The sequence below is a fragment of the Salvia miltiorrhiza genome, chromosome 7 (genome assembly GCF_028751815.1).
Source record: "Salvia miltiorrhiza cultivar Shanhuang (shh) chromosome 7, IMPLAD_Smil_shh, whole genome shotgun sequence".
NCBI classification, from domain to species: Eukaryota; Viridiplantae; Streptophyta; class Magnoliopsida; order Lamiales; family Lamiaceae; genus Salvia; species Salvia miltiorrhiza.
The window spans coordinates 54,798,256-54,823,180 of NC_080393.1; the positions used below are offsets into that span (position 1 = coordinate 54,798,256).

Consider the following 24,925-nt stretch of genomic DNA (forward strand, 5'->3'; position numbering starts at 1 on the left):
CAAACTCTCGCACACAATCTCTGGCACATTCTCACTTCAAGTTATCCGAAAATCACTTTTTATTCTATATTCAAATAAGGGAGAAAGACATATGTAACCAAAAGCATATAGTTTGAGACTTATATAGCCACTACTTTTAAACAATGACTTTGGGGGTCAAAATGAAATGAAAAGACAAGCATGCCCTTACTAATTAGTGAATAAAAATAAAACAAAATTTAAATCAAATTTTGACTTGAAAAATTTGTAATAAAACAAAATAAAAAATTGAAAGTTGACCTTAATAATTAAAAAAACATAATGAAAAATTGGAACTGCTTATTTTTCTCCCCACCGCGACCTCACTTTCTCCCGAACGAACGGCGAACAACGACCTCTCACCCGAACCGAGACATCTTCTCCTTCCCCGTTGAACGTGCGGCGGCACTCGGATGCCCGAACAGAGACTTCTTCTCCTTCCCCGTTGAGAGTACCGGAGAAGCAGCAGCAGCGTCGATCCTGAGAAACGGAGGCTTTGGTTTAGTCGGGAGATCCGATGCCGATGGCGACTCTCGCCGATTCACGGAACAGCGGCAGACGGAGCCAAGTGGCGCGGAAATTCCGCCTGAGTCGGCAGGAACGCGGGCTCCCGCATCGCCAGGGGCTGAGCTTTAGGCGTCTCGGAATAGCTGTACATGAATTCGAAGGGGGCGCCGGGCAAGTGGTAGGAGATTCCGGAATGCCCGACGATGACGGCGCGATCGTCGTTGGCGGGTTGGATTTTCTGGCCGGGCTCGACGGGCTTGTAGTATTTGGAGCTGCGGTGGTGGGCGGTGAAGGCGGGGTTGGTGGAAGGGTCTGGATTTTGGCGGCGCTGGGATTTTAAAGGCGGAGGGTATTTGGGGGGTGGAATTGGGGGTTTGGGGGGCGGGGAGGGGGCGGAGGGTGGTGGGGTGGTGGGGAGGGATGAGAAGAGGTTTGGATTTGGGAGTGATGCGAGAATCGCCATGGAAATGTATGATTTTGTGTTTTCTGCTGAGAAAATGTGAAGAAGATAAGTTGCAGAGATAATTTTGAGGATTTTTTGAGGAAGAAAGCATAGAAGAAACTATGGTGTTTCCCACTGAAATTATTTTTTTTAAGGTTTATTTGATTTACTCCCATTTTTCGTTTCTCACTTATGGAGTAATATAATTCATTTAGCTTTACATTTCTATTGCAATTTCACACATGTTGCTTTGGAATATAGTTATTATTTTTGTTGATAAAAAACAACTCCTGATGATTGCAAACTTTGATGAATGTGTATTCCTGCCATATAAATGATTATTTAGGATTCCAATCATATGATATGGTTGTAGATTGACTGGATTTTTATCAAGAGTGATAATCTAGCAATTGTGATTTATTTTTATTAGTAATAAAAGTATAAAATTATATCTACACAGAATTTTATTTGTTTAGCAATTATGATTTATTTATTTAATACTTTAAGACTCGTGAACATAATCGAGCTTATACGAACTTTCTAAATTTATATTTATATTAAAAATAGTGTTCAATTCCATTACCCCCTCAAACACATTGGACATATATCGCATGAGAGTTAACTACACTAAGAGTACGTGTTAGAGTACATATGATAGCATCGTAGTAATTGAGACGTGTTTGATAAAAAACAAGTATTCCATTTGATGTGTTATTACTTGAATTTGACGTAGGAGATACAAAATCCAAATTTCTGATGCCCCATGTCCTTCAAATCGGGAAAATAGCAAGAGTTCTACGGTGCACATCGACAGTGCACAACTACGTACACAGTTAATCGGGGAATACACAGTCAACCACAAACGGGGCATGTTTTAGTAATTCATATGCAATTAAGTGAAATTAAGTATGCAATTTCAATTAATAGACATTATATTCAATAAAAATGAGTCAATAATGTTCAATTCCATTACCCTCTCAAACATATTGGGCATATATCGCATGAGAGTTAAGTATACTAAGAGTACGTGTTAGAGTACATATGATACCATCGTAGTAATTGAGACGTGTTTGATAAAAAACAAGTATTCCATTTGATGTGTTATTACTTGAATTTGACGTAGGAGATACAAAATCCAAATTTCCGATGCCCCATGTCCTTCAAATCGGGAAAATAGCAAGAGTTCTACGGTGCACGGTGACAGTGCACAACTACGTGCACAGTTTAACAACTACGTACACATTTTGCCCCAAACGGGGCATGTTTTAATAATTCCGATGCAATTAAGTGAAATTAAGTATGCAATTTCAATCAATAGGCATTATATTCAATAAAAACGAGACAATAGTGTTCAATTCCATTACCCCCTCAAACATATTGGGCATATATCGCATGAGAGTTAAGTATACTAAGAGTACGTGTTAGAGTACATATGATAGCATCGTAGTAATTGAGACGTGTTTGATAAAAAATAAGTATTCCATTTGATGTGTTATTACTTGAATTTGACGTAGGAGATACAAAATCCAAATTTCCGATGCCCCATGTCCTTCAAATCGGGAAAATAGCAAGAGTTCTACGGTGCACGGTGACAGTGCACAACTACGTGCACAGTTTAACAACTACGTACACATTTTGCCCCAAACGGGGCATGTTTTAGTAATTCCGATGCAATTAAGTGAAATTAAGTATGCAATTTCAATCAATAGGCATTATATTCAATAAAAACGAGACAATAGTGTTCAATTCCATTACCCCCTCAAACATATTGGGCATATATCGCATGAGAGTTAAGTATACTAAGAGTACGTGTTAGAGTACATATGATAGCAACGTAGTAATTGAGACGTGTTTGATAAAAAACAAGTATTCCATTTGATGTGTTATTACTTGAATTTGACGTACACTACTAGAAAAACGCTCATAGATAACGGATTTTATCCGTTATCTATGAGCAAAAAAACCGTTGTGTATAGTGGTGTTATCTATGATACGTATCATAGACAACGGTTAAAAAACCGTTATGTATGTGAGAATAGATAACGGTACGAGACGCTCATACATAACGGTATGAAACCGTTATGTATAATGATTATACATAACGGTTATCTATGAGCGTCTCGTACCGTTATCTATTCTCACATACATAACGGTTTTTTAACCGTTGTCTATGATACGTATCATAGATAACACCACTATACACAACGGTTTTTTTGCTCATAGATAACGGATAAAATCCGTTATGTATTAGAATTTTTTTTATTTTTTTTAATCATAGTTAACAGTTTTTTGCACTTTTTATAACGGTTTTAACCGTTATCTTTAATAGAATAGATAACGGTTTTTCACCGTTATGTATTAAGATTTTTTCGTTATGTATTAATTTTTTTTTTTTTTTTTGTCATAGTTAACAGTTTTTTGCACTTTTTATAACGGTTTTAACCGTTATCTTTGATAGAATACATAACGGTTTTTTGCACTTTTTATAACGGTTTTAACCGTTATCTTTGATAGAATACATAACGGTTTTTTGCACTTTTTATAACGATTTTTTGTACTTTTTATAACGATTTTTGCAGTTTTTATAACGATTTTAACCGTTATCTTTAATTAGACTACATAACGATTTTTTGCACCTTTTATAACAGTTTTTTGCACTTTATATAACGATTTTTGCAGTTTTTATAACGATTTTAACCGTTATCTTTAATTAGAATACATAACGATTTTTTGCACCTTTTATAACAGTTTTTTGCACTTTATATAATTGTAGTATATTTTTAAATTTTGCAATTTTTATAAAACGACAAAATGATAAAATCAACGATAACAATATTATATATCATCCAAAAAATTCATACATTATTATACAAATGAACCAAATATCAAGTATACATCATCATTGCATATTCCGATTCAAAATTGAAAATACCAACTACCTTATAGCTAATGATTGGCCTGGGAGCTTGAACTTTAATATCAAGTATGCAAATGATTCACAAATTCTTGCCTCCTTTCAAGACCCTCTACTGGTGTTGGTGATAAGAAGAAGTTCCATGGCACCAGGCAATAGCAGGCATGGTTAATGTGTTAAGAACTTTGAATCCATGATGAAGAGATGCGATGCTCAGAAAAGATACGGTGCCATCCTCAAAGTATTCTTCAACACCATCTCTTCTTTGGTAGAAGTCTATATCTGCGACAGATGCAGCCACTGTGCCTGAAGCAATGAAAAGTTAAGACTGGCATCTACCAGATGTGGTAATAACTTGGAGAAAAATGAAAAAATATGTACCTCCGCTGAAATAGGTCTTCTTCAATAACTTCATTGACTCTGAAACATTTTTTTTTGGGGGGGGGGGGGAGGTTTTCTGTTAGATTGGTGCACTTCAATAAGAATTTCATGTACTAATATCAGAGAAGAAACACAAGTCTACCGTTTCGAGCAATAAGAGCTCCAATTCCAGTTGGGTAGCCAAATAGCTGGGGGAACAAAATAATAATGAGATAAGCAACAGCCCTCATGAAAACATGCAAAGCTATCAACAGCCCTCATGAAAACATGCAAAGCTATCAATCAATGAATCCGCCTTGTATAAATACCTTATAAAATGAGACCACAACAAAGTCTGCCTTGTATTTTGACAAATCAGGGGGGCATGTTGAACTTCCTTTTGCTGCATCAATCAGGACCATCCAGTGACCACTGTTCACAGATATCAAGCAATGAATCTCCAGCTATGAAATCGTTACATTCCAAACAGCATGCATAAATAACACATAGAATTGATACTAGGTGATGATTAATAGAATGTATCCAAATAAAATAAAACAGATGACATGTTTCTCCATTTCATAGATCTCGATCACTCAAGTGTTCAGCAGCAGAAATACAAAGATCTCAATAATAGTAAAGTTGGTAGTCAATATTGCTAGCATACACCATCTCCAGGTTTTTGCTTCATAAATATCAAAACAAGAGCCTGCCTCAAGTAAAAAGTCAATGTCTATTCTTAAAATGTTTAAATACCTCTGAGTTGGAGAAGTTCCGGGCATTTGATAAGAACCTTCCTTTATGGAATTAACCAGGTCAAGGTTGAATCTAAGACCTGAGAAGTTACACTCCGATGGAAATGCAAATAAATTGTACGTCTCACCTGTAAAACGCAAATTTTGCAGTTGCAAGATAAAACAAAATAACAAATTAGAAGCCTCAAAATCGACTGAAGATGGAAAAACACCAATCTGTTGTCCAGCTACAACTACTATAATTCTACAATCTGTCCATTTTCACATACACGGAGAGAGAGAGAGAGAGAGAGAGAGAGAGAGACGCACCTAGCAAGTTTGCATCACATAATACAAAATTCCCACAACCCTTTCTCCAGCAACAAGTTGTTGACTTTCGACATCTCTTTACTCTTAAATTATACATACCATATCTGTAGAGCAAGATCATGGGGCAGGTCGACGCACTCCGATAGCATGGGTATTAAACAAACAGGCACCTGCACATATTCAAGAAATACAACCTGCATTCACACACCAATATAGCTCCAATGGTCGGGCACGCCTTCGCCGGAGAGGCGCCGCGGCAGCAGCAATAGTCTGCAGTGAAGAAGAAACTTAGGGCTCGGTTTCTTATTTCATTTTGAAGCAAAATTTAAATCTACAACAAAACAACCAGCTCACAGATCCAAATTACGTGAAGTGTTTTCCAGCTCCCTCATTAAACCTTCAAATTCTCAACAAATAATATATCCCACTCCCCACCACAAAATTCACTTTGGGAGAAAAGAGATAAATATGACTGATATTTTCTACTTATTACTTACAAGGAGTCGAGCATATATAAGAAGTTCTCAGAGTATGAAAGATTGTTGGATGGAAGAACTGGTGGCCGGCCTGCCATCCTCAAATAAGCAGCTGCAACAATTGTTGGAGCCTGCAGTCAAAAGTAGTAGGCCTTTATTTCTGTTATAACAGAACTCGTGATAAGATAAACTACTACAAAGGTGAATTTGCAATAACATATGGTAAGAATTGGAAAACATTAATCTGGAGTAGGCGAAAGACACATCAGCAGAATGGAGAAAGGGATATCACCTTTCCAAGAATGCGAACAATTTGTTTGTCTCTCACTTGTTTAGACTTGTATAGATCTTGCCCCTATATGCAAAGTGATAAATGAACAGAAATACAATGTGTCAACTAATGTAACAAAGAAATAAGATATTGCAGCAACATGAAGATGATCTGCTATAGTGGGGACCAAGTATCAGTTCTTCTGAGTTTACACCACAACCAGCATGAAAGATGCCATAAAGACTATCAACACAAATTGCAAAAATATGCATACAACAGATATAGAACAAGCAGTTTATTTCAAAGATCTGTATGCACCAAAGGTTGCATCTTCCTAGTATTTGAATCAAAAGGTCAATAAATGGGAAGTATGATTAACCCCTCATGATCGACCCACAAGCAAAAGCAGGTATGAAAAAAAGACTTAATCAAAAGCAAAAGCACATAAGTTCCGAGAACTATCATGATAGACTTACTCTTAAAGCTGGATTAGCATCTGGAAGGAAGACAGAAAGAGCACTCATTATGCTAACAAGAACACCCATCGGGTGAGCATCATGTGGCATTGCCGTGTGAATCACGGAGAATCACGCCGATCTGCGACGGAGTGAGACCCTTCTTTGCAAACTTACAGATATTCTCCTCAACCTTGAAAACAACAACAAATAATTGTACAAACATCAGAAAAATTGAAAAAGGTTCGTGAATATGAAATATTTGGTGTTAGAGTGGGTGGAAAAAAATCACATCTTCAGAGGAGATTTTGAGCCAGCTGGGCGGGGTTCTCTTGTATGGGAGGGCTGAAGCGGAAATACCCTTTCTGAAACACAACGCGAAGAATTCAAATTGATGCTCAGATAATAATAATAGGGAAAAGCGAAACTAAAAATAGAATGATGCTAGAGGAAGAGAAGAGAAAAATGAGCACCCGCGGCGAGAGAGATCGAGAGGGAAATTAGCTTCCGCCGCCACCCTCACACAGCACACACACACAAACCGAGAACAGGAGAGAGAGAGAGAGAGAGAGAGATCGAGAGGGAGAGCAGAGAGAGAGAGAGAGAATAAAGGTGTTACCTGAGGCAGGGGGCGGCGGTGCGACGGCGGCGAAAGTGGCGGGACTCGCCGGAGGGGCGAAATTGAGAGAGGAGAGGGAGGCTGAAAACCCTAGGCGTCGATTCTGGGCAGCTGGTCGACGGGAGTGGCAATCCGCAGGCAGGAGACGACCGCGTCGTCCGACGCCTTCTTCAAAATCCTGCTCGGCGGAACCCTAGCCCTGAGGTCGGAAACCAATTTAGGGGAAATGATGGTGGAATCCGGCCGAGCAGACGGCCGGCGTGGCAGCGACGCTGGTCGTGGCGGCGAGTCGCGACGGCGGTGGCAGGGCGCGACGATGGTGAAGAGAGAAAGAGGCAGGTCTGATTTGGGGAAATTTGGTGGGGGAGGCTAGGGTTTTAATTTTTTATAATATTATTAAATTTTAAAATAAATATAAAAAATAATACATAACAGTTTTGAGGCGCTCATATATAACGGTTAAAATAACCGTTATAAAAAGATGTTCATAGATAACGGTCGACATAACGGTTTTGTAGTACCGTTATGTATGTAACTAATAGATAACGCAAAAACATAACGCATTTGTTCAAACCGTTATCTATGCATTTAGACAACACTACATAGATAACGGATTTTCGCAAAACCGTTATCTATTCCTAAAAGTGCGCTCATACATAACGGTTTTTGAAAAAAACCGTTATCTATGCACTGTTATGTATGTAAACTTTTGTAGTAGTGGTAGGAGATACAAAATCCAAATTTTCGATGCCCCATGTCCTTCAAATCGGGAAAATAGCAAGAGTTCTACGGTGCACGGTGACAGTGCACAACTACGTGCACAGTTTAACAACTACGTACACATTTTGCCCCAAACGGGTCATGTTTTAGTAATTCCGATGCAATTAAGTGAAATTAAGTGTGCAATTTCAATCAATAGGCATTATATTCAATAAAAACGAGACAATAGTGTTCAATTCCATTACCCCCTCAAACACATTGGACATATATCGCATGAGAGTTAAGTACACTAAGAGTACGTGTTAGAGTGCATATGATAGCATCGTAGTAATTGAGACGTGTTTGATAAAAAAACAAGTATTCCATTTGATGTGTTATTACTTGAATTTGACGTAGGAGATACAAAATCCAAATTTCCGATGCCCCATGTCCTTCAAATCGGGAAAATAGCAAGAGTTCTACGGTGCACGGTGACAGTGCACAACTACGTGCACAGTTTAACAACTACGTACACATTTTTCCCCAAACGGGGCATGTTTTAATAATTCCGATGCAATTAAGTGAAATTAAATATGCAATTTCAATCAATAGGCATTATATTCAATAAAAACGAGACAATAGTGTTCAATTCCATTACCCCCTCAAACATATTGGGCATATATCGCATGAGAGTTAAGTATACTAAGAGTACGTGTTAGAGTACATATGATAGCATCGTAGTAATTGAGACGTGTTTGATAAAAAACAAGTATTCCATTTGATGTGTTATTACTTGAATTTGACGTAGGAGATACAAAATCCAAATTTCCGATGCCCCATGTCCTTCAAATCGGGAAAATAGCAAGAGTTCTACGGTGCACGGTGACAGTGCACAACTACATGCAATGTTTAACAACTACGTACACATTTTGCCCCAAACGGGTCATGTTTTAGTAATTCCGATGCAATTAAGTGAAATTAAGTGTGCAATTTCAATCAATAGGCATTATATTCAATAAAAACGAGACAATAGTGTTCAATTCTATTACCCCCTCAAACACATTGGACATATATCGCATGAGAGTTAAGTACACTAAGAGTACGTGTTAGAGTGCATATAATAGCATCGTAGTAATTGAGACGTGTTTGATTAAAAACAAGTATTCGATTTGATGTATTAACCCTTGAATTTAACATAGGAGATTAAAAATCCAAATTTCCGATTCCCGAAGTCCTTCAAAACGGGAAAATAGTAAGAGTTCTACGGTGCACAATGACAGTGCACAACTACGTACACAGTGAATCGAGGAATACACAGTCAACCACAAACGGGGCATGTTTTAGTAATTCATATGCAATTAAGTGAAATTAAGGGTTCAATTCAAAATGAGTCAATAGTGTTCAATTCCATTACCCCCTCAAACATATTGGACATATATCGCATGAGAGTTAAGTATACTAAGAGTACGTGTTAGAGTACATATGATAGCATCGTAGTAATTGAGACGTGTTTGATAAAAAACAAGTATTCCATTTGATGTGTTAACCCTTGAATTTGACATAGGAGATTAAAAATCCAAATTTCAGATGCCCCATGCCCTTCAAATTGGGAAAATAGCAAGAGTTCTACGGTGCACGATGACAGTGCACAACTACGTACACAGTTTAACAACTACGTACACAGTGGACCACAAACGGGACATGTTTTAGTAATTCCTATGCAATTAAGTGAAATTAAGTATGCAATTTCAATTAATAGGCATTATATTCAATCAAAATGAGTCAATAGTGTTCAATTCCATTACCCCCTCAAACATATTGGACATATATCGCATGAGAGTAAAGTATACTAAGAGTACGTGTTAGAGTACATATGATAGCATCGTAGTAATTGAGACGTGTTTGATAAAAAAACAAGTATTCCATTTGATGTGTTAACCCTTGAATTTGACATAGGAGATTAAAAATCCAAATTTCAGATGCCCCATGCCCTTCAAATCGGGAAAATAGCAAGAGTTCTACGGTGCACGATGACAGTGCACAATTACGTACACAGTTTAACAACTACGTACACAGTGGACCACAAACGGGGCATGTTTTAGTAATTCCTATGCAATTAAGTGAAATTAAGTATGCAATTTCAATTAATAGACATTATATTCAATCAAAATGAGTCAACTCATACATTAAAAGAGAGTTCATTAAAAAAATAATTAATATACCTAATTAGTCACTTAATTAACTAGCTAATTTAACAAAATTAAATATTTATTAATTTTTAATAATAAATTATTAAGATTTTTACGAGTATCCAATCATTGGACATATATCGCATGAGACATTAAGATTTTTAAAAACAAGTATCCAATTTGATGTGGTAAACATTGAAATGAACTTAGGAAGTTTAATTTCTTAATTTCTATTGCCCAAATATCTTAAAATCGTGCTAAAGTAATAGTTCTACGGTGCACAATGATAGTACACAACTAGAGTACACAGTTGAGCATACACAATTAATTGTGAACAAACTACCATTTATTCGGCATAACTAATTAAGATCTTTATGAGCTTGAGCTTCAACTCATTAGTTAATAAATATATTAATAAATTCAATAATAATTAATTAAATTAGTATATAAATGATAATTAAGCTAATTCATAAATATTTAAAAATAATAAATAATATGTAACTTAATTAATTAAAAATAACTAATATACTTAATTAGAAATTTAATTAACTAGCTAATTTATAAAACATAAATATTTATTAAATTTTAGTAATAACTAATTAAGATTTTTTGAGCGAGCTCCAACTCATTAGTTAATAAATATATTAATACATTCAATAATAATAATTTGTTTATTTATTTAATTAAATTAGTATTAAATGATAATTAAACTAATTTATTTATTTATACAAAACAAAATACTAAATTCCCCACATTCAAGAGAACCACAAAAGCTCCAAACTTTACGAACCAAACAAATATAAAAGTCAAAATCTAGACTGCAGCATCCAAGGATTAAAACAAAAAAATCAAAATATAATGCTAGGATGTTAAAGTTAAAGATTTAAATCAAAATTCAGTGCTCTTCTTCACCCGAACTCCTGCATCAACGCCTTCTTCTTCGACCCAAGGACAAATAGACACAAGAAAGAGGTTTGCATTTCTTTGCGATTTCAACTCAGCGTGGCCCGGAAACCCGACCCAGAATCGGTAGTTGGTGCAGAGCACGCAGCAGATCTGCTTGATGCAGAATTTGGAGACGGCCTCGGAGACTCCGAAGCGGGCGGAGATCTCGCAGTGATCGGAGCCGGTGGTAAGGCGGAACAGGCCGATTCCGAGGCGGGTCTCGGCGGGCAGATCTAGCGGGGGGGGCGACGGGGTCGCGGCAATCAAGGAGCAGCTCGAGGAGGCCGCAGAGCCACTCGAAGGTGGCGGTTTTCATGTTGAAGAACCACTTGAAGGAATCGGATTTCTGGGGGACGGCGACGCCGTTGTCTGCGTCGGAGAGTGAGTGCTTGCGTTTTATGGAGAGAGAGAGAAACCGATTTTAGAGAAAAATTTTGATTCAAATCTGATCTATTTTTCTTTTAATTAACCTTTCTTATTTTTCTTTTATTTTTTATTCTTTAAGTCAAATAATTTTCTTTTCAATTTTGCTTTATTTTTATTTAGTAATTAGTAAGGGCATATTTGTCTTTTCAATGCATTTTGACCCCCAAAGTCATTCTTTAAAAGTGGTGGCTATCAAAGTCATAAACTATATGCTTTTGGCTAAAGATGTCTATTGTCACTTCAAATAATTACAGCTATCACTTTATCTCTCCACATTTCGCACCAAAATTTAAGGTGAAAAGACTGCTCTCTACCACATCTCCATCAATACTCCTCACCGCCTCACCTCTGCAACAACGCCGAACAATCGCCGGTATTCGCAGTGCCACAACGAACAACCGCAGCGCCACACCGAATAAAAGATGGATTCTAGTGCAACCGGTCAAGAAATAGAAAATCAAAACGAAGAGAACATGCAAATCATAAAGTATAATGCAACAGAACCAGAAATCGGAAATCCAACTCCGATCGACGAAAATCAAACAACGGTAGAAGATTCTACCACCGGAGGACAAAACTTTGAAAAAATCGCTCAAACAACCGATCCAGAAAAAGCACCAGAAATTGAAGAGGAACAAAGACAAATCGCGCCCGAAGAAGAAGCGACGGAGATAGGTAGATCAAATCGAGTGGAGGAACACCGCGAAGAAGAACAACAACATATTGAAAACACGGTAATTTTTCTAGATCTGGTTTAAATTCTGAAAAATTGAGTTTGTTGATGTTATGCATGTCGAAGTATGATGATATTTCCACAAATATTTGAATTATTGTGTGCTGAATAAGTTTTGGTTGTTGTAGATATAGTTATTTGTAGATTAGTTGAATATACTATGATATTATAATTGTCACCGCGAATTTCTGTGATTATTGTTGAAGATATGTTGTGATGAACTGTTCTAAAATTCACAAACAGCAGGTAGGGCTTTTGGTTGTGTATTGAAGATTTGGTTGTGAATTGGTCGTGAGATCAAGCTTAATAATTGTTTCAGCAAATTTATGTGATTATTGTTGAAGATATGTTGTGATGAACTGTTCTAAAATTCACAAGCAATATATAGGGTCTTTCGGTTGTAAATTGGAGCAATATCTAGGGCACCAAAAGCCCCAGATATTGCTTGAGAAAGCATAAACAAAACCATTCTTAGTTGAAATCTGTATTACTGTCTCTAAATTCCAGATTGAAAAATATAATTCAAAAGCAGTAACTACATATTGGTTTGTGAATTGAAACTTGAAAAAAATAATTCACAACCAATACTTGGGCTTGGTTGTGAATTCGACCCTTAAATCTCCAATTCACAACCAAGCCCAAGTATTGGTTGTGAAATCACAAAAACACCATTCTTAGTTGAAAATTATAAAACATATTTCAAGCATGAATGTGTATAACACTACTATTGTTTGTCAAATTCATATTGAAAAATTGAATTCACAACCAATAACTAGAGATTGGTTGTGAATTGGAGCTTTAAATCTCCAATTCACAACCAACGGACCTAGATATTGGTCGTGAAATCAACCTTAATACCTTTAATATTATTTTCTTGGTTGTGAAATCCAGCTTCAGAAATAGAATTCACAACCAATACATGGGCTTGGTTGTGAATTCAGAACTGGATATTGGCAGTGAATTAAAGTTTCTAAGCATAAATTCACAATAAATAGTATATTTTGGTTGTGAATTTGAATTCACAAATAAAAATACGGTACTGTTGATTGTGAATTAACGTATTAAAACTTAAATTCAAAACCACTAAAACATAATTGATTACTTCAGTTTATAAGTCATAAACTTAGTGTATTTTACTACTAGTGAGTTATTACAATCTACATTGATAAAAAATTGTACTGATTTTTTATTAAATATGATATTCAAAGATTGAATGGGTTTACAAAAGGCCAAACATGAGGGATGTGAAACTTAAGATCAACTACTACTGCAAAGAAGCAATATTAAAGACAATCGATTCAGTGTTAAAGCTAAGATGATTTGCAGCACATAAGAAGATGACAAATTCATGCTTTGGTCATTTACTGAAGCTGCCAGATGTGATTAACAAGTGTGGGAGCGTTGTCATTACGTCCTGACAAGGGAGATAAAACTTCGGCATGGATGAGGATGAACTAAGCTTCATGATAAATGACAAGAGGCTAAGATTCAGGAGGTTTGAGTATGCACTGATAACATGGCTCATATTTGGACCATCGACATTCAACAATGATGACGAAGCGATCATTCCAGCACAGTCGCAGTTCACGAGGCGATTCCACAACAAGCCTATGAGCGTTGAAACACTGAAGGATCTATTCATTAATGGGAAGATTACAAATAACAAAATGGATGATGTGAATGTTGCCAAGCTACTGCTAGTCTACAACGTACTTTCTTCTTGGAATGGAACCCAAGAAAATGATGACGGAGCCTTGGTTATGGGCAATAGTTGAAGATGACGACCAATGGAAAAAATTTCCATGGGAAAGCTACAACTACCAGCACCTGCTGCAATACATGATGAGCATAAAGTCGGAACCGACAGTGAGGATAGAAGAAAACAAGGATAAGCTAGAGGGAATTCATTTCTTTAGATTCTCGATTGCTTTCTTGGTAAACTTCTATTCATTAACATTGGTTGAATTACAAAATTTTATTTGTTTATTTATCAAATTCTGATAAGTTATTTTTCATTGAACAGACATGGATATATATTGCAATTCCACAGTTGGGGAAAACTTGTGGCCATCCAAGAGAGGACTAGGAAATGCCGAGAATATTGAGGTTCAAATATCCGAGGACTAATTCTGTTGTAATGGAGGTCACGGAAAATGTAAGTCACATTTAAATAGTTAAATAACATTGCATCAATATATATTCGTTTTAGCATGTTTAGAATTAATAAATTACTTCAAATACTAGTATAAAATCAAGGGTTAAGGTGCAGATAGGCCTCTGAAGTGTGAGCCCTTAGAGCGATTTGCTCCCTTTACTAACTGTGTGTGCAACTTACCCCCTAAACTACCAAAAATCGCACATTTAACCCCTTCTTGACTAACACCGTTAGTCAACGTTAGTAATTTTTTCTTTTATTCAAATTATGGGGCCCACTTGTAGTTTTCTTCAATTTTTTTATTACAATTCGTATCCCCCTCTACTGCTACTGCCCGGCCATGGTCAAAGAGAGAAATGGACTGGCCTAGGCTGATCTGGGCTTTGCTAAGGGCGTGACGGGAGAGAACGACGGTGGCCTGGCGGTCATTGTCCATCGGAGTCCGAGAAAGGCGGGGATCTGTGATGTGAGAGGCGAGAGAGAGACCGAGGGAGGCGGCGGCGCTTCGTCGTCACCAAGGGGGAGATCTAGGGAAGCGACAGAGGCCACGGCGACTGTCGTTGCCAAGGAGGAGGGTTGCTGGGGTATCCAGTCTAAGAAGCGAGCCGAGATGGAGATGAGAGATGAGGCGGCGGTGACCGACTTTTGATGCTGCTGCCGTCAATTGCTAAATCAAGACGAGAGGGAGAGCCGCTGTTCGCCGGAGGTAGAAGGAGATTGGGCCACTTTTGGGCCAATGTTATTTAACAAATCTATCCCTCACTCATGGCCACCGTCCGCAAATCATATCCTTTGTTATTGTTTCTTTTATTGGAGTTTGATTTCATTTTCATTGGAGTTTGGTTTCATTAGCTTTCTTGTCAGCATGAACTAATGTTGGTGTGTAAGATCCTATTTTTAGCTACTGTAGATCTAAGCTTTTTGAATCTGAGTTTCCCATCGTTATTTATTTTGTGGTGATTTTGCCTTCTGCCGAGCGTTACTTGTCCGAGTTTCAGGAATTGAGATTTTCTATTTTTCTTGCCCTGGAGATTTACTTGTTATGGGTATTTGATTTACTTGTCGCCGGGAGGGAGGCACCGCCGCTGACGGTTTGGTGAGAGTGAGAAAGAGAGATGCAAAGTGAGGAGGAAGAAGAAGCGTAGAAGAAGAAGAAAGGAAGGTGGGCCCCACAATTAGAATTTAAAAAATAAAAGAAAAAATCACTAACTAACGTTGACTAACGGTGTTAGTCAAGAAGGGGTTAAATGTGCGATTTTTGGTAGTTTAGGGGGTAAGTTGCACACACAGTTAGTAAAGGGAGCAAATCGCTCTAAGGGCTCACACTTCAGGGGCTTATCTGCACCTTAACCCTAAAATCAAACTGATCTATAATTCACAACCATCACAACCATTAGAAATATTGGTTGTGAATTACCAATTAGAAATTAGATTTCACAACCAATATTTATGTGACAATTGCGACGGAAGACTTATTTGAATTACAAAAGTGGGTAAAGTACAAAAGTGAAGAAGAGACGCCGGAGTCAAGTTCACAAAATGAACTTCAGATTGCGACGGAAGACTTATTTGAATTGTCGCAGTTTGTCATTGGAGATCAACCATCGTGGGGCCATATTAAACTATGGCAAGATTATGATAAGGTAAAAATCACTAACTCTGTATTAAAATATTAAACTATTATGTTTCAAAAAAAATATTAAACTATTAGAAATTTTACAACCAAAGAAAATGTTAGTTGGGAATTCAAGCTTGAAAGCTTGAATTCACAACCCACGACTACTTTTGGTTGTGAATTAGTGTTTTTGAGCAAAAATTGGAAACTGCAAGTATTTTTGTTGTGATTAAAGATTTAAATTTTCAATTCACAACCAAAAAATAGGTAGTCAGTGTAATGTGTTTAAATTAATATGAATATAAATACTCCTCCGTCTCACAAAAACATGAACACTTTTCAATTTTGGGGTGTCTCACAAAAACATGAACATTTTCTTTTTTGTACATTGCCTCCTTACTTTTTATCCCTCCTTTTTATACTTATTCACAAAAAAATCATCATGGTCCACCACTATTTTTCCTTAATTAATTCATTAGTCTCACAACACTTTATAAAGTGGGACCCATTTTCCACTCACAATAATTTTCAACTAACATTTCTTAAGACCCGCGCCACTTCCAATTGTTCATATTTTTGTGAGACAGAGGGAGTATGAAATATGTTAATGATTTCTGTTTCCAATTGTGATTCAACATTTGAAAATTAAAGGATAAATCCACACTAGTAATTTGGATTAGAACTGTTATTTAAGTTGTGATTCAAGCTCTGAATTAACAAATTGAATTCACAACTGTGACAAACATGGTTTTCGTACCTCAATATTGCATGAATTGTTGTCTTTTTCCCCCTAGAATTGAATATTAATATGTGTTTGTTTCCCCATTTTGAGTTTTGTTGAATTTTGATGCTTGGTGTAGCTTTTGGAGTGATTTCAGGGAAAATCAACGATAAATTAGAGAGTTTTGAAAACATGAGGTTGAAGTTCATCTCGAGAGAAATCTGTGAGCGCAAATGGCGACCAAATCGGAGTTCGGACGAGGGAGAACGAAGCCGAAAAAGCGGACTGTGCATAAAGCCCAGGACCCCGCGGTCCGGGCCGCGGCCACCGGCCCGACCGCGGGCCTCTGCTCCAAAATTGCCCAGTAAGCCGCGGTTCGGGCCGCAGCCGTGGGCCCGACCGCGGGCCTCTACTCCAAGGCAGTCCAGAACATTTTTGGCAAGCACCCGCGGTCCGAGCCGCGGCCGCGGCCTCCCCTCCTTCCATGCAGCCGCGTTCTCAACCACGGTTCATGCCGTGGTCGCGGGGAAAAGGCGGGATTGCTCCCTTTGGTGGGCCCAAACGCGATTTTTGCCCCAAAAACCCCTTTCCCCCCTCTTTTCTCACATCATTCACCATACACACCCAATTCCATCTTCCCCAATCCTCCACACAAAAACCCTAACCTCCATTAATGCTCACACCTACCTTTTGAAGAAGCGTTGAAGGGGAGAGAAGATTCAAGAAAGCCCATTAATAGGATTTGTCACTCATTACTCTCTCTTTCATATATGTTCTTCTTTGATTTAAGTATGTTGTTTGTGAACATGGTAGGCTAAAACCCCCATTGGTTTGGGGGTTAGGCTAGTAGATTATGTAATGGATTGATTATTATGCTTAATATATGTCTTGTTTACTTCCTTGTCATTATCTTTTCAAGCCCTAGTATTCTTTCTTGTATGGATTGTTGGCCACTTTCTATACATTTCTCATTTGTGATTTGAATCGGGAGAGGATAATCATAATAGATTAGGAGCTTGAAACATATTGACTCAATAGACCGGGAGGTTGAGAGTTGGGTGAGAGTTTATCGATCTTATTGTGCTTTTGGAAGTTATAGGTTAGAAGTTGATCGGGGACGGCAACTATGACCCGTAATCTATCGTTTTAGTCGTCCGGGAGGGGCTAGAACTAGTTGAGAGATCACTCTAGATAAATAGGAATATTAAGACTAATATTGAGCTAAATTGAAGTCCATTGCTAATACATCGATGCCTAATCCCTAAACCATCTTCATCACTTGCTTAATTCTCTTTGTTTGTTTGATCTTATTTGTCTTTGAATTTGCTAGATAATTGGTTAGATAACCAAACCACTCACCTCATTGTTTAGTCTAAATAGCTCTAGCATAATGACTTAAGGTAATCACTAGAATTTGACTACTAATCCTTGTGGAATACGACCTTGCTTCCCTATGTTGCAACTACACCGTATACTTGCGGCGTAGTGAAAATAATAGCGAACATGTTTTTGGCGCCGTTACCGGGGATTAGTTTAGTTTTATTACTTGTGATATTTTGAATCATTGTGCTTAACTACTTTGGACATTTTACTTGCTTTATTTTTGTTTTCAATTTTAAGATTGTGTCTTGACTCTTTGTTTCTTTTTGGTTGGTAGGTAGTGTATGAACACAAGGTCTAAGGGTGCACCTCTTATACCCATTGACCTTGAGGTTGAAGTATTTTGCCGACACAACAAAGCAAGAGCAAGAAGAGAGAAAGAAATGGAGGGAAACATGACGGAAAATCAAGAATTGATCCTCCAACTCCAAAGACAATTGGAGGCTATGCAAGGGCGAATCAATGAGCAAGAGGCTCAAAGGAATGCACCACCACCCATTAGCAAGATGTTCCAACCCGTGGCCCAACAAGGAGGAGTGCATGCTTCAAGGATCAATGCCAATAATTTTGAGCTCAAGCCGGCCCTCATAAATATGGTGCAACAAAACCAATTCGCCGGTCTTTCTCAAGATGACCCGAATGGACATCTTGGAAACTTCTTGGAGATATGCGGCACCATCAAGATAAATGGAGTCCCGGAGGATGCCGTTCGACTTCGACTCTTCCCCTTCTCACTAAGGGGCATGGCCAAGACATGGTATCAATCTTTAGAGGGTGGTTCTATCACTACATGGGAGAAAATGGCTCAAAAAATCCTCAACAAGTTCTACCCTCCGGGTAAAACCATGAAGATGAAGAAGGACATAGTCCAATTTCACCAATTTGATGGGGAATCATTCCATGAAGCTTGGGAAAGATTCAAAGAGATGCTAAGGAAGTGCCCTAACTATGGCTTAGATCAAAACACAATCATTTGTGTATTCTACACTGGGTGTAGTGGTGAGATGCAAAGAGACATGAATGCATCGGCCAATGGAGCATTGTTGGAGAAAAGCCACGAGGAGACCGCCCACATCATAGAGAACTTGGCCGCCAATTGCTATCAATTTCCGACGGAGAGGATCATCTTGACGAAAGTGGCGGCTACTACAAGCTCGGATCCTATAGCCCTTTTGACGGCTCAAATGACCGCCATGAATAGCAAGATTGATGCTATGTCAATATCAAGGGTAGAGCCCGTGGTTAAAGAACAAACTAGCTTCGAAGATGTGAACTACATCAACAACAACAACAACCGAGGCTATGGGAACTTCCGGCCCCAACAACAAGGTGGCTACCACGGGCAAGTGCAATACAATCAAGGATTTCAAACAAATCGCCATCCAAATCTTGCTTATGGAAATCCAAACAACTTTTTGCAACCACCACCCGGATTTGCGGTGAATAATGGAGAGATCAAGGAATAGAAGAAGCTCAACCTTGATGAAATCTTAATGAAATTCATGATGGCCACACAAGCTCACATGACGAAAACCGATTAGAGGTTGGAGGCTCTAGCAACTCAATTGAAAATGCTTGAGATGAAAGTTGGGCAAATTGTCGAATCATTAAGCAACCAACATCAATAAGAGCAATTTCCAAGCAATACAATTGTGAACCCAAAAGAGCATTGCAAAGCTATTAGTATACTAGGTGAGACAACCTTTGAAGAGTTCAAGATGTGCTTGGGAGAGGAGGACATGGTTGAAATAGAGAAGAGCAATGATGGAGGCAATTCTTCAAAAATGCAAAATGATAAGGAAAAGAAGAAGAAAGTGTACAAAGCTCCACCTCCTTATTGCCCACCAATTCCATTTCCTCAAAGGCTTCCCAAGAAGCATATGGAGAGTGAGTTCTCCAAATTCCTTGAAATATTTCGGAAGGTGAATATCAACATTCCCCTTGTTGAAGCTTTGCAACAAATACCCAAATATGTAAGATTTCTCAAGGAGGTTCTATCCAAGAAGAAGAAATTGGAAGAATTTGAAATGGTCAACCTCACCGAAGAATGTTGTGCCGTTCTTCAAAAGAAGCTACCTATCAAGATCAAGGATCCTGGGAGCTTTACTATCCCATGTGATGTTAGAAATGGTCATTTTGGAAATGCCTTGTGTGATTTGGGAGCAAGCATAAATTTGATGCCTCTCTCCATCTTCAACAAGCTTGAAATAGGAACCATTAAGCCAACCACGATTGCTTTGCAAATGGCAGACCGTTCCGTTTCATATCCAAAAGGGATAGTGGAGGATGTCTTGGTGAGGGTTGACAAATTCATTTTTCCGGTGGATTTTGTGGTGTTGGATATGGTTGAGGACAAGGATGTACCTTTGATCCTTGGACGTCCATTCTTGGCGACGGGGAGGGCCCTAATTGATGTTGCAAAGGGCAAGATCACATTGAGAGTGAATGATGAGAGTGTTACCTTCTCAATCCACAAAGCTCCCAAGCACAAAGATGGGGATGAAAGAATGAAAATAGAGGAATGCAAAATGATGCAAGTGATCGAACCTTACATCAACTTGAAGGAAAAATTGAAGAAAGAAAAGGGAGAGGAGGAAGCTCCAAGCTTGGAGTTGAAGCTTCTCCCCACACACTTGAAGTATACATTCTTTGATGAGAATGAGATACATCCAACGGGGCAAGACCGTGTACTCCAACTCAATGAGTTAGATGTGTATCACGCATTTGAGAAGTCAAGCCTCTACAATGAGAGGACAACAAGTGCTAATGATGAGATGATGCACAAACGGGAGTTTGCACCCTATGATGAGGTCCTTCTCCTCACTTTCCGTCACTCACTACCTCCGGATAATCCAAGATCAAAATGGTCAGGTCCTTTCAAAATCAACAAGGTTTTCAATAATGGAGCAATTGAATTGAGAAAGAATGATGGGAGAATCTTTGTGGTTGAGAAGGAAAGAATCAAGGCGTATTTGCCCTTGAAATTAAAAGTTGAAGTGTTCGTTGGCACCATCCCCGAGCCATGACACCATCATGAAGACATCGAGCTCACGACGTTAAACTAAGCGCTAGTTGGGAGGCACCCCAACAAGGTACCCTTTAAAATTTGCAAGTTCAATAAACACACACATGCATAGATATTTATATATTAATCTATGTATATATTTATATATGTGTGTGGTTTATCTTTTTTTTTTTGTCCGAGACAACTTCTCCTTCTCTTTTCCTCCAAACTCATTTCCACTTTGTGTGAAATAAGTTTGGGGGGGAGGACAAAGATGGATTAGTTGTCTCATCTATCTTTTGCTTTACTTATTTTTGTTTGGATTAGTTGTTACTTGGGATAATTGTAACAAATTTTGTGATGATGAATTGTTTGTTGTTGGGCTTATGATATGATTGTTGTTTTTGAAAAGAAATTATTGTGTGTCACTTGTGACAATGAGCTAAATGTTGTACCTCCAAGAACTTGAAAAAGAAAATGAGCTTGTGAGAATTGAGCCTTTGATTGTCATACATTTACAATCTCATTTTGTTCTTAAGTGTAAATCATTTGAGCATGTGTGTTGATCTCTAGAACTTGCCATGAGTCATCTCTTGAAAATAAAAGTAGATGTGTTGTTAGTATTGAAGTGATTTAAGGCCATCTTTGTTAGCCACTTAACTCAAATTGTGTCCAAATTCTCATATGATCCTAGTTTACCTCATTTGTACCTTGTAGCCTTTCTTTGAATGAACTAATGATAAAGGGGTAGAACTTAGAGTGTTAGTGGTTGCTTTGATGAAAAGGTTTGGGAAATGATTGAAATTGCCTATCAAGCTTTGATTGAGTGAAAATCACTAGTCTCCTATAAACTCAAAAAGAAAAAGAAAGAAAAATGAAGAGAAATGTTGAATAAAAGAGTAGCTGCTGAAATAAGATTTTATTAAAAAGAAAAGAAACAACAACGGAAAACAAAAACCCTTGAAAGCACAAAGCTGCAGACTAAGGGTCGAGCCTCGTTAAAACCTCATAACAGCTGAGGAAAAAGAGTACTCGTCAAGGACCAAGGTTGACAGAGCTGAGTTAGGAGGTCTCAAGGATTCCGGCCGAACCATTACCCTTAGGCCTCCCGGCTCACAACCGATCCAGAACGAAGAGAAAAAAAACCAAAAAATCAAGCGAAACGAGTAAAATAGAGAATAGAAACATCCTCCTTGACAAAATCATTTAAACCAGTAATGGCATGAGGCCAAAAACCCTCCTCCCTAGCTTGAGAAGCCAAAAAATCCGCCGATCTGTTGCCCTCACGAAAAATGTGAGAAATGCGCCATGTGAAAGTATGGAGTTTGGAGAGAGCAAGCTGCCACCGAGGTTTGAATCTCCAAGGAACCGTTTCAGAGAGCGACTAAAGAAGCTGAACCACGTAAGAAGAATCCGACTCAAACCAAACTCTCTCCCATTTGGCACGATGCACAGATTCAATCGCAATAATAATAGCTAAAAGCTCAGCTTCGAACGCAACCCCCTGGCCGCCTGAGAAATGATAACAACCAAGAACGTCATTGAAGGCATTCCTAAAGACGCCCCCCGCATGAATCCTCCCTTCACGAACCGAACCATCAGTATTAACTTTAATCCAAGACGGCGGTGGAAGGTGCCAAGCAACGTAAATATAGGAGAAAGGCTTCCTGGGTTGTCCAGCGATGGAAATATTGTTAAGAATGAGAAGATCAGAAACCGAGTTGGCCATAGTACCAAGGACAAAATTGTTGGCAGCTTCACAAAGAAAAACCCGGACCTGCTTAAGAATCAAGTGGCGCGAAGGTGCTAAATTTTTGTGTATGACGTTGTTGCGATGAGACCAAAGACTCCAGAGGAGAGAGACCACCCCAGTTTTCCACAAATTGCCAACTTGTTTGCTGTTTTTCTGGTGGATAGAGAAGCGAATCATGCTACCCACGTCCAACGGCAAAGGTTGGTCAATCAAAAACCAATGAAAGACATCCGCCCAAATCGAAGACGAGAATGGACAGTTCAATAGAACGTGATCCATTGTCTCTTCTGCTGCCGAGCATAAAGGGCAGCGGTTAGGCCCCTGAATACCAAGGAGGCGATTCATATCAAAGGTAGGGAGCTTGCCAACAATAGTGCGCCAGACAAAGAGAGATCGCCGAGCGGGGATAAAAGGGGCCCAAATCCAGGAGCCCCAGTCGACCTTAGGGAACTGAGGTCGTATGTGAGCAAAGGCCGAAGCAGCAGTAATGTTCCCGAAACCCGAGCGAATCCAGGATCTGTCGTCCGCCAATCCAGGAATGGGGGTAGATATGATGTCGAGAGAAATGCGCGGGAAAGACTGCATAAAACTAGAAGTGAGGTGCCACTTATTATCAAAGTAGTAGTCTGAAATCTTCTGAGAGAAATAGGGTGTCATGAACTCCGGAATTTGAAGTTTGTCGATCAGCCGATACCCGAGCCAATTATCTCTCCAAAAATAAATCGTATCTCCAGTGCCAATCGTGCAGAAGGTATCCGAAACAATCTCTCGAATTGTCCTTCTAACACCAGTCCAAATCGACGAACTCGCCCATTGGGAAGCCCAATCCATGGTCTGAGTGAGATATTTCTGACGAAGCAGCCGATAGCCGAAGCTGTTCATGTTCATAATATACCAACCCAGCCGAAACATGAAACTATTATTGATGTCAGAGAAAGATTTGACTCCAATGCTGCCATGTTCCTTCAGAGCACGAGCTCTGTTCCAACTCACAGAAAAAGAAGGTTTCTTCAGAGTACTCCCAGTCCAGATGAACGATCTACAAGCTCTGTCAAGAGCATGCAGAAGTTTCGCCGGCCATTTATAAACAAGCATGCTATGAACCGCAGCACTGTTGATAACGGAAGAAACTAAGCAGAGCCTGCCCGCCATAGAGAGTTGACCACCTTGCCACCTAGGGAAATGGGCAAGAATCCGATCATAGATAGGTCGAAGCTTAGCAGAAGAAGGTCGACCCGAGAAAATAGGCACTCCCAAGTATGTGAAAGGCATGGAGCCAATGTTGAAGTCCAAAACCATTTGAAGCCGAGAACGTCGCCCAGGAGACACCCCTTTCCCGAAGTAAAGAGTAGACTTATGCTTGTTGCAATATTGCCCAGAGACCGTGGCATAGAGCTGAAGAATCGAGTCTATGATAATGCAATTACGCTTGGAGGCCTGACAGAACAGGTTGACATCGTCAGCGTAAAGCAGATGAGAAGGGAAACTCAAAGATCTCGAGAAACGCATGCCGGCGATTAAACCCCGATTAGCAGCATCCAGAAAAATACGGCTAAGAACATCTTCCGCCAAGGCAAAAAGAATTAGAGACAAAGGATCTCCTTGTCTTACCCCCCGACCGCATTCGAAATAGCCATAGAGAGCACCATTGAACCGAATAGAGATGCGAGCTGAGCTGAGAATAGTTTTGATCTAAGAGCAGAAAATATTGGGGAAGCCAAACTCTTGAAGCACGAACAGAAGAAAATCCCATCTAAGCGTATCAAAGGCCTTATGAATGTCGACATTAAGAGCCATGTTTTTGCCGTGTAAAGACCTCTCCATGCAGTTTGCTCCTTCCGAGGCAAGAGTGATACACTCATGAATAGAACGTCCCAAAATAAAGCCAAATTGATTGTTGGAGACGATGGTGGCAGCAGCAGCATTTAGCCGGATCGCCAGAATCTTGGCAATAACTTTGAAAAAGAAATTGCCAAGAACGATTGGCCGATAATCAGAGATAACCTTGGCATCAACTTTTTTGGGAAGAAGGGTCAGAGTATTGGAATTGAGACCCGAAGGGAGATAATGATGAGTGAAGAATCTTCTGATGGCGGAAGTGAAATCATGCTCAATAATGTCCCAAGCTGAACGATAGAAAGTACCTCCAAAGCCATCCGGGCCGGGAGCGCTATCTTTG

General features: G+C 39.0%; 2 protein-coding genes and 1 long non-coding RNA gene across 4 annotated transcripts; 1 reads left to right on the plus strand and 2 right to left on the minus strand.

Moving 5' to 3' along the window:
* Positions 1-559: 559 nt before the first annotated feature.
* On the minus strand, positions 560-988 carry LOC130994426 (CRS2-associated factor 2, chloroplastic-like). Its single transcript, XM_057919470.1, has one exon. It carries the CDS (start codon positions 986-988, stop codon positions 560-562), a length of 429 nt encoding a protein of 142 aa, XP_057775453.1.
* A 2,791-nt stretch (positions 989-3,779) lies between these two features.
* On the minus strand, positions 3,780-7,458 carry LOC130994947 (molybdenum cofactor sulfurase-like). Of its 2 annotated transcripts, XM_057920147.1 has the most exons (11): positions 7,127-7,458; positions 6,800-6,872; positions 6,529-6,700; positions 6,074-6,136; positions 5,803-5,912; positions 5,306-5,575; positions 4,998-5,124; positions 4,571-4,673; positions 4,405-4,450; positions 4,263-4,301; positions 3,780-4,187 (listed from the first exon to the last, which is right to left on the minus strand). In XM_057920147.1, exons 6-11 carry the CDS (start codon positions 5,424-5,426, stop codon positions 3,994-3,996), a joined length of 630 nt encoding a protein of 209 aa, XP_057776130.1. In that variant the 5' UTR covers positions 5,427-5,575; positions 5,803-5,912; positions 6,074-6,136; positions 6,529-6,700; positions 6,800-6,872; positions 7,127-7,458; the 3' UTR covers positions 3,780-3,993. The 2 variants fall into 2 exon arrangements, with proteins under 2 accessions (XP_057776130.1, XP_057776131.1); XM_057920148.1 differs by lacking the exons at positions 6,529-6,700; positions 6,800-6,872; positions 7,127-7,458 and having other exon boundaries at positions 6,074-6,520.
* A 4,186-nt stretch (positions 7,459-11,644) lies between these two features.
* LOC130995029 (uncharacterized) lies at positions 11,645-17,515 on the plus strand. The gene is made up of 3 exons (XR_009092013.1): positions 11,645-12,119; positions 13,489-14,053; positions 14,142-17,515. It is a non-coding gene; the product is annotated as an uncharacterized LOC130995029 (long non-coding RNA).
* Positions 17,516-24,925: the final 7,410 nt, after the last annotated feature.

Coding starts and splice junctions, on each gene's coding strand:
- LOC130994426 (XM_057919470.1), bottom strand. CDS start 988: ATGGCGATTCTCGCATCACTCCCAAATCCAAACCTCTTCTCATCCCTC.
- LOC130994947 (XM_057920147.1), bottom strand. CDS start 5,426: ATGATCTTGCTCTACAGATATGGTATGTATAATTTAAGAGTAAAGAGA. Junction 5,125..5,305: donor ATGTGATGCAAACTTGCTAG/GTGCGTCTCTCT, acceptor TGCGTTTTACAG/GTGAGACGTACAATTTATTT. Junction 4,188..4,262: donor GAAGACCTATTTCAGCGGAG/GTACATATTTTT, acceptor TCATTGCTTCAG/GCACAGTGGCTGCATCTGTC.